General features: G+C 39.0%; 2 protein-coding genes across 2 annotated transcripts; both read right to left on the bottom strand.

Annotated features, from left to right (window-relative positions):
- Positions 1–818: 818 nt before the first annotated feature.
- On the bottom strand, positions 819–1775 carry LOC125594786 (pectinesterase inhibitor 1-like). Its single transcript, XM_048770864.1, has one exon. It carries the CDS (start codon positions 1657–1659, stop codon positions 1165–1167), a length of 495 nt encoding a protein of 164 aa, XP_048626821.1. The 5' UTR covers positions 1660–1775; the 3' UTR covers positions 819–1164.
- Positions 1776–8492: 6717 nt separating this feature from the next.
- Positions 8493–9292, bottom strand: LOC125594785 (homeobox protein knotted-1-like 6; the record flags this gene model as incomplete). The annotated part of the gene is made up of 2 exons (XM_048770863.1): positions 8493–8871; positions 8954–9292. Coding segments are annotated over 2 exons (498 nt in total), but the record flags the coding sequence as incomplete, so codon positions are not given.
- Between the last annotated feature and the right edge of the window lie 665 nt (positions 9293–9957).

The following is a 9957-nucleotide window of genomic DNA, read 5'->3' as shown; positions in this document are numbered from 1 at the left end:
TCATATTCAGAGGAGAAATGAGCCTAAAATTCTTGCACTCTTAAAATCATACCCGTCACGAGATTAAAAACAAGAGACTTTTAAAGTTCTAGTCTAATGAGAACGTCAACACTTGTTAAGACCATCTCCAATGATTTACTCTATTTTTTACTCTAAAATAGAATAACTTTATAATAGAGTTTGAATTTGCTCCAATAGTATTCTATTTTTGAATAGAAAATAGACTAATAAAAAAACAAATTACTCTATATTTAGAATAAACATTTTTTACTTTAGTTTAGAATTAAAAATAAAATACTATTTAAATATTTTTACTTTAAACTTTATTTTAGAATGAAAAATAAAGTGGAGTCGGAGTTGTTCTAAATTATACCAACAGAGAGAAGCGCGATAAAGGTCAAGTTTCCTTATTTGGAACAAATGGTGACCAAAATACCAAGCATTGGTCAAGATGGACCATTCAACCACTTTATCATCCACGCCTAAAAAGAGAAGTCCATGTAGTATCAGGTCTCATATCCAACATAAACATAACACGAAAGACTTTTCTTTTGTGGAGATTTCAGTTGTTGGAGAAGCTTCCATCGCTAGTCAACAGTCATCAAAAACCTTCCAAATGCGCCGAGGGTTGGCTCGTAAACTTAATCATTTTAATTATATTATTCCTCTCTATAGGCAACTAGAAAAAAAAATAGCAAAAAATGAGTTATAACTTTCTTTAAAAATTCGTTAAATGACAAGTGTTTTTTCACCTGCATCTCTTCCTCCAATTTTTTTTTTAAAAACTATAAAACTGAATAAAGTATGTAGTATGGCTGTTGTTAAAATGGTTTTTCCTCTCCCAATTTTTTTACAGATTTATAAACTCTAATAGAAGGAGATAAAAGAGAAGAATATCACCTAACTAATATTATTATACACATGTACATGTGACTGAAACAGAAGTTGATATGTTTGAATTAGAACCCAGCAGTGTCCAAACGTTTTCCATCTACATACACGCAAGATCTCCCTCCCCCTTTTTCATCTTTCCTTCTATTTTTTTTTTCTTTCAGCTAATGTGAAATTAATCAAATTGAAGAAAAATACAAATAAATAAACCCGTATAATCAAATGATAAATATATCATTTCTTTCCCCGAAATTCCCAGTTCTCCTTAATAAATCATAGTTTAACGAGGGTAGAAAGTGCCAAACAATTATCAGCCATTTTATACAAAACGCCTGCTGATTTATAGAAGACGCTAACGCTAACCTCACCAGTTTCCTTCATTGCATCGCTGCAAGTATCGTAGTCAGTCAACGCAGCGCTAAGGTTAATGTTGAGGCTAAAACCATCATTCCCCTGAATATTCTTAAGGGCCTTGTCCAAGTTGTCAAACGCGCTACCGAAGGTGGACAAACAAACCGCAACTCCTCCGTCGCCTTTCGGCTCTTTCTTGGCCATATCTTTGGCTTGCATGGTCCGCTTCATTAGCTCTTTTATGGCCATATCCGTCGCTGCGTTGACATTCGTTTGACCCTTAATCGTGCGTCTGCATAATTTTGGATAATCCGCCACAGTGCAGGGGTCACCGAGAGAAAGCTTCAACGCTTGGCTTGAGGCAACGAGAAGGAGGAAGGTCGTCCCGAGGAGGGTCATAAGGAGATTGATTGACATTGTGCGTGTAGTATAAACACGGAAACGTATATATATTGTATGAGTATATGTATATATATATATACGTTCTTGTGTTTATGCTTGAACAACCGATTAGGTTTCATGAAGAGGAAGGACTTGAGTTTATATATGCGCATGCTAAAAAATGTTTATATTTAGTAAGATTTTGAGTGAATTGACACCGGTGAATTAGACAATAACAGGTCTATTTTGGTATGTTTGTTAGTTTAGGTATGGTTATGGTTATTGTTTTCTTGTTCTATTTAGGGTGAAAAATAAAGATTTGTTTTAGCATAAATGGAGCTTTTTTCTGTGAAACTGAGTTGAGTTTCAGTTACATATACAGTGTTATATATCAGTAACAAATCACGTGGTAAATGATAAGATAAGAGATGGATCTTTCTGGATTATAGACGGCTAACTGTTAGGATATTAATCCAACCTTGTGCTTATGGAACTCAACGATCAATTTGATAACAAACTCTGTTCTTGGTTTTATTAACTTTAAAGGTTTTCTTTAGAACACAATATAGATCACAAGACAACTCTTATGCAAAGCCTAACTTGTTCTTTTATCTATTGTATTCTCTTTGTATCGGATGATCCTAAAAGCTATGACTTCCTCCCTATTTATAGTCCTCAGACTTTCCTATTACCAATTGTCGTAGCAATTTAGTTTAACCGACATGATAACGTGAAAAGGAAAACTAACGTTTTTCCTTTATTGTGCAGGTATAGTTTATTGGGCTGAGATTGAGTTTGGCCCATCTTCTTACAATCTCCACCTTGTGGCCCAACTAACTTCACCTCTTCTCGTTCCTTCCTGGATGAGATCGTCAACACACACAAATGGTGGCTCGAGCTCTTGCTTGTGCGATTCGATAACCTGATCTGGTGAAAGCTTAGCCAAGTTTCTCCGGTGTTCCTCTCTATTGCCAAAAGTCTCCACCTGCAACTCGTCTTTGCGGTGTTACATCTTCTCCTCGAAGCGGTGAGGAAGCTTATCGGCGAATCTCCTTCGCCGTAGCTCCGATGTAGCTCGTACGCCGCTACCTCTTCTTCACTCGTCTTTGATTTCTGTTACTCGAGATCGATTCTACTCCCAGATCCTCAGCTCTCTCCCTTCACTCAAATTAACTGATCATCAACTACTCCCTTTGGGTAAGAGACCTGTAATCACTTTTAAAAGAAGCTCGCGAGTTTTTCTTTTTCCTTGGTGATTTACGAATTTTTGTCTTGTATGTTGTAGGCGATGAATGATTTGTTCAATCTTGCCAGTTTACTGCAGCACTCTGGTAAGATTCTTCAACTTTGAGTTTACTTGAAATGGTAGTATAAGTCTCTGTGTCGGTTTGTATCATGTGGTCTCTTAGAAGCTTTGTTCTTACATATGTCCCCCTTCAACTCTTGATAAAAGTTATTGTCTTTATGGTAGCTGTTAAAGACTATGTCTTATGAACAATATCTTGCTTCTGTTTCAGCTGAGATACTCGTCTCCCTTCAGCCTCCATAGCTGTTTAAGACGTTCTCTCCACGTAGTCATCTTCCTTAAGCCAATGTTTCTTCATTGAGCTTTGTCATCCGTTCCTAACACCTTTTCTTTAGCTACTCCACCTTGAGCTAAAGATCCCCATGCCTCGCCTCTCCTTCCCACAGGTAACGTATCCCTAAACTTTCAAAGTTTCTTCATTGTTGCTAAGAAGTAACCGGAGCACTAACTCAACACTTCTTCTGTGGCGAGGTTGCAACAATGACGTTACCTGTGGCGCCTAGCTCTTTTAGGCGACGTTCAAGAGATCACAACAGAGATCAAACTTAGGCCCGGGTAAGGCTTTCGTTAAGAAATCTACTGGATTCTTGCTAGTATGGATCTTAGATAGGTGAACCTTGCCTTTTGCTACAACGTCTCTGATAAAATGGTATTTAGTGTTTATGTGTTTAGTTCTTTCGTGATGAACATGATTCTTTGCTAGGGCTATAGCACTTTGTGAATCACAGTGAATCTTAACACTTTCTTGTTCAAAACCTAACTCTGCACATATTCTTCTCAACCATATGGCTTCTTTCGCGGCTGCGGTAAGCGCCATGTACTCTGCTTCAGTTGTCGAAAGAGCTACCACGTCTTGTAAGCTCGATTTCCAACTAACTGTGTTACCCCAAACTTGAAACACGAATCCAGTAACTGATCTCCTTCGGTCGAGGTCAGTTGCATAATCAGAGTCACAAAATCCTTCAATACTAAACTTTGAGTGCTTAGTAAACGTGAGACTTCTTCTTGTAGCACCTTTTAGATATCGTAGAACCCACTTTTTGGCTGACCAATGTTCTCTTCCTGGTTCTGACATGAAACGGCTTACGAGTCCTACCGTGAAGCCCAGATCAGGTCTTGAACCAACCATTGCGTATATGAGACTGCCCACCGAGCTTGCATACGGTATGTTCTCCATGTGCCTTCCTTCTTCTTCCTTTTGGTCTTTAGTAAGACTTTTCAGTTTGAACTGAGTTGAGGTTGGCGTAGTCACTTCCTTAGCTTCAGACATTCCAAACGAATTTAGAACTTTCTCCAAGTAGTTCTCTTGCGATAATACTAAAGTTCCCTTTGTTCTGTCTCTTATGATATCCATTCCCAATATCCTTGAAGCTTTTCCTAAGTCTTTCATCTCAAACTCTTTATTCAAACTTTCCTTGACACTTCTGATTTCTTGTTTATCTCCTGAAGCTATCAGCATATCGTCGACGTATAGAAGTAGATACACGGCTTGTTCTGTGTTCACGTTTCTCATGTAAACACATGGGTCTTCTTTGCTTCTTACAAACCGCTGGCTTTTCATGAAACAGTCAAACTTGAGATTCCACTGCTTTGGAGATTGTTTCAATCCATATAGTGACTTCTTTAGTAAACAAACTTTATTTTCATCTCCTTTCTTTATGAATCCTTCCGGTTGATTCATTAGAATTCTTTCTTCCAAGCCTCCATGAAGAAAAGTTGTTTTAACGTCCATCTGCTCCAGCTCATAATCTTTATTGACCACGAGAGATAACATCAATTTGATCGACACATGCTTCACTACAGGTGAAAACACTTCATTGTAGTCGATCCCCTCCTTTTGAGAAAATCCCTGAGCCACCAATCTGCCTTTATACCTCGGATCTATGACTCCAGGTATTCCAGGTTTTAACTTGAAGATCCACTTGCTGCCTATGACTTTTGCATTCTCAGGTCTTTCAATGAGCGTCCAAGTACGAGCTCTTAGAAGAGAATCCATCTCCTCTCCTGCAGCATTCTTCCAAAACTTGCTCTTCTTACTCATCATGGCTTCTTTATATGACTTTGGCTCGTCGATTTCAATCTCTTCAGAGACAGCTAAAGCGTAAGCTGTGAAATCAGAGTCTTCGAACCTAGAAGGTGGTTTGATTGTCCTTCGAACTCTGTCTCGTGCAAGCATATATCCATCGAGTTCTGGTTCTACTTCTGAGTCTTTACCTTTTTCTACAGAACTGGTTTCTTCTGAGCTTTCTGATTCTTCTGCTTCAGAAGCTCCACCTTGAACCAATGGTTCTTCGGTTTTACTTGTAGGTAGTGTAGGGCCTTCTATTAGGTTTTCTTTAAACGTCACTCTTTTGGTTTTCTTCTTTTCTGATTCTACATCTTCTCGATGGGTCACTGTGTGCTTAAACATCTCTTCCTCATTAAACACTACATTCCTACTAGTGACACATATTCTCTCTTCAGACAGCCACACTCGATATCCTTTTACCCCGAATGGGTAACCTAAGAAAACGCCTTTTACGGCCCTAGGACTTGTCTTTACCTGAATCGTATGAACATAGGCAGAGCAGCCGAAACTCCTTAAGTGATTCAACTCAGGTTTTACACCTGACCATACTTCTTCCGGTAAGCGGCATTCTATGGCAGAACTTGGTGATCGGTTAACAATGTAGACCGCTGTTGATGCAGCTTCAGCCCAGAAGTCTTCGCCTAACCCAGATTCTGCGAGCATGCATCTCACCTTCTCCATGATTGTCCTGTTCATTCTTTCAGACACAATGTTTTGTTGTGGCGTGTATGGACAAGTCTTGTTCTTTTGATACCAGAGTCTTTGCATAGTTTGTCAAATTGTTTATTGCAAAACTCTAACCCGTTGTCTGTCCTAAGACACTTGATTTTCTTCCCTGTGCTGTTCTCCACGGCTTCCTTCCATTCTTTGAATTTGCTGAAGGCTTCATCTTTAGATTTTAGGAAATAAATCCCAACCTTTCGAGAATAATCATCTATGAAGCTTATAAAGTACTTGCATCCTCTTAGACTCTCAGGGCTTGATGGCGCGCCCCATAGGTCAGAATGTATGTACTCCAAAACACCTTTTGACGTGTGTTTAGCCGCTGGAAAACTTTGTTTGTGAGACTTTCCCATAACACAGGTCTCACAAAACTCTAGTTTATCCACTTCTTTATTGAACAAGTATCCATCCTTCACGGCCACATTCAGATTCTTTAAGCTCATATGTTCCAGACGTGAGTGCCATATCTTTGTCTTGTCAGTTTCTGCCCTTGACACATTCGCTTCTCCTTTCATAATTGTTCCTTGCAAGTAATACAATCATTCATGGTACTTACCGGATAAAATCTCTTTCCCATCTTTGAAGAAATGTATTAAGAAGTCTTCTCCTTCGTATTTGCAACCTGCTCGTTCTAGCATCCCGTAGGATATTAGATTCCTGCTCATATTAGGCATATATCTTACATCTGTAAGAATAACCACGGTTCCGTCGGGTCTCACGATCCTGATCTTGCCAATCCCTTTGACGTCGCAGTGAGTGTTGTTTGCCATCAGAACTTTTCCTCCTTGAAATTTTACTAGGTCAAACAGAACATCTTTGTTGGGTGTGATATGGAAAGAACAACCGGAATCCAAGACCCATTCTGAACTGGCGTCGTGTGTACTAATTGTTAGTACAAATGGCTGGTTAGGCTCTTCAGCTACATTGGCAGCTATATGCGTTTTCTTCTCTGGACATTCCCGCTTCCAATGTCCTTCCTTCCCGCATGTCCAGCATCCTTTGTTGTTCTTATCGTATCTTGGCTTTGATTTAGATCGTCTGTGCCTGCTCTTAGATCTGCCTTTACCGTTTCGGTTTCCACCCTTGTTAGATGATCTTCCCCTGTCTTCTACGTATAGCCATTCATCTTGTGATTTTGAAAGCTTTCCACTTTCAAGTAACTCTCGTTCCTTTGACCTTGCGGCACCTGTCACTTCATTGATCTTGAGAGTGTCTCTGCCATATTTGAGAGTTTCCTTAAGATGATCATACATACGCGGCATTGAGTTTAGTAACAGGATAGCTTGAACTTCTTCTGAGACATCCACGTTCAAGTTACTTAGGTCTGCTACTAACTTTAGAAAATCATCAACGTTTGTATCTATCCCCTTAGAATCGTTCATCTTGAACGTGTAGAACTTATGTTGCAAGTAGATACGATTCGGCAAAGAGGTTTCTGTGTACAGCGTGTTTAATGCGGTCCACATTGCAGCAGCGTTTTCACAATGGCTGATCTTCCGTAGAACTTGGTTACCTACGTTGACGATGATGAGGTCTTTAGCCTTCTCCGACTTTCCAAGTTTATCAGGGTCGATCTTTGAGCTTGAATCTGTAGTTCCATCTCCTGTGACCTTCGTATCTCCTTATGCTTCCTCTTTAGGCGGATCCAACAGAAGGACTCATCAGTTAGGATGTCCTTTAGCCCCAGGACTCCAAAGTGAGCCATCATACGAACTTTCCACAACGAGAAATCTCCGGTTATGTCGAACCTATCAATTTCGATCCTCGTTTTCCCCATCCCTTAAGCACCTGCAATCTAACCTGGATTGCTCTGATACCACTTGTTAGGATATTAATCCAACCTTGTGCTTATGGAACTCAACGATCAATTTGATAACAAACTCTGTTCTTGGTTTATTAACTTTGAAGGTTTCTTTAGAACACAATATAGATCACAAGACAACTCTTATGCAAAGCCTAACTTGTTCTTTCTATCTATTGTATTCTCTTTGTATCGGATGATCCTAAAAGCTATGACTTCCTCCCTATTTATAGTCACCAGACTTTCCTATTACCAATTGCCTTAGCAGTTTAGTTTAACCGACATGATAACGTGAAAAGGAAAACTAATGTCTTTCCTTTATTGTGCAGGTATAGCTTATTGGGCTGAGATTGAGTTTGGCCCATCTTCTCACACTAACAAACAAAGAATGTTACTACAAACAAGACTAATATGAAGAGTGTGAATTTTGTGCTAGGTTCTTGGAGTTGAAGTGTCATCTCAATGCTATTCGTTTATCTCACAACGACCATATTTTCCATGAAATACCGATAAACTCATAATGGCCAGCTTCTAAACAAGAGCCTCTAGTTCTTCTAACAATTCGATTTCGAACTTCCAATCATCCCTTCACGAATGGTAAAAGAAGTTTCAGTATATTGAACATTATGAAAATACAACGTGATATAAAATAAAGTGGCATAAAAAAAAAATAATAAAGTGGCATATGGTATTGAATAGTGTCGGCCGCTGATTAACGGATCATGTTTGTTTTTGTTTCCAATTACACGGATTGGGTCAAATCTAGTTACAGTTTAGTTACTGGGCCGAGATTGTCCGAATAATAATTATGAGAACCAACTTAAAATTTAATCGGCCTAATAATAATTTGAGAGCCCAACTAATTTTAAGCAAAAAATATGGCGAGTGGATGTAGTAAACGATGAATCATTCCACAAGTTTCCAAATCCTTAGAGCTTAGAAGAGACCAGAGTAGTTTATTATTGTTATTATTATTATAAATATAACCCTTTTATTCACCGATAATAATAGTTACAAAGCATTGATGGGCTTGTCCCTTTGTCCTTTCCTACATGTGACCGAGTAAATAAACCATTCATGTACCATTTTTTTCTTTTGTCGGCATAGCAAAAGCAGAATTTTTACGAAGGAAACATGTCACTAACACCTCCATTTCTTTTCTTTTTAATCCAACGTTAAATACCATAACTTTCATTCCTCGGTAAAGAATGATCCACTAGAGTCGTCCATCATCGCAAAAGGCATGTTCTCTGACGGCTTCCAATGACGTTTTCTTTGGTTTATAAACCAATTGTTGATCTGTTTCTGGTCTAAACCCGTTGCATCAGCTAAAGCTATCTTATCCCCTTCCTGTACACATTCACATGATATTCTATCACCACCACTAATTAAATATATAATTGTAATTATGGTTAGTGTGTTTATGGCTTACAGTAGGGTAAGGCCACTTATAATGAACATTCCACCAATCAAGAAGAGCTTGTCTTGCTTCTTTTGGTAGCTTTCCTTTCTTTTTCTTCTTTGAAAACTCCAGCTTTAAAGAACTTATACGGCTCCCGAATTTACGCAGCAGTCTGTCCTTGAGATCACGATCTTCGCATATTTGTTTCCCGTCCTGTAATATCTCATCGCCTCCATTCAGTTCCTCGTCGGATGAAACTGCACCATCTTCCGCACATGCAAAATTGAAAGTCAAATCAGTAGCTTTTATGCCGTTAGAATGAAGTGAAACATATATCACATGCACGTCGATATTAATGGTTAGAAAAAGTTAGTAGAAAACAGAAGGAAAACCACGAACATGGAATCAAATAAAAATAATAACTCTACAGTTAGAGAGCTGGCTTCTCGGCTAAAACGGCTAAATGGCTCAATAAGCAGAGAGGGCAAAACTGGAAAAGAAGAGAGAACTTCGAGGGTGCACACGATTGTTGAGGGCAGCATTCAAAACAAAGCCGCCGCAGTGAATAGTTACCTCCATTGTCATTGTGTCAGTAGAGAGGACTAATAGTCTTGTCTCCATGAGGACACATCCCCCACACTTGCCCTACTTTATCATCCAATTCAAAGATGACATGTGTACATACTTAATACATGTTCTGTGAACCCCCTGAATTTACGCTTCACCTCACATTTATGTTCTTCTCTCCACACAACACCCCAACACCCAAACTTCATTTTCACTTTTTTTCTCACTCTCTCTCTCTTTTTAATAAGTTAGAACATTTTATATTACATGCCCCAACGACTTTACTGACCCACTTACCCAGAGAGCTTCCTGACATCAAACTCCACCCCAAAAGATGATTCAAGAAACATTACCTGATTTCATAATAGTTTTGACTGTGTGACGGAACAATTGCGTCCGAGAAAGCAACCGTAGTTACTACCGAATTAAAAGAGTTCACTTTCAGTCAGTCATGCACTAACAAAATA

The sequence above is a fragment of the Brassica napus genome (assembly GCF_020379485.1).
Source record: "Brassica napus cultivar Da-Ae chromosome C5 unlocalized genomic scaffold, Da-Ae chrC05_Random_1, whole genome shotgun sequence".
NCBI classification, from domain to species: domain Eukaryota; kingdom Viridiplantae; phylum Streptophyta; class Magnoliopsida; order Brassicales; family Brassicaceae; genus Brassica; species Brassica napus.
The sequence above is the reverse complement of the archived record's forward strand: the minus strand, read 5'-3'. Positions and strand labels throughout refer to the sequence as shown.

Bases quoted from the DNA above. Each gene is read 5' to 3' on its own strand.
- LOC125594786 (XM_048770864.1), bottom strand. From the start codon at position 1,659: ATGTCAATCAATCTCCTTATGACCCTCCTCGGGACGACCTTCCTCCTT.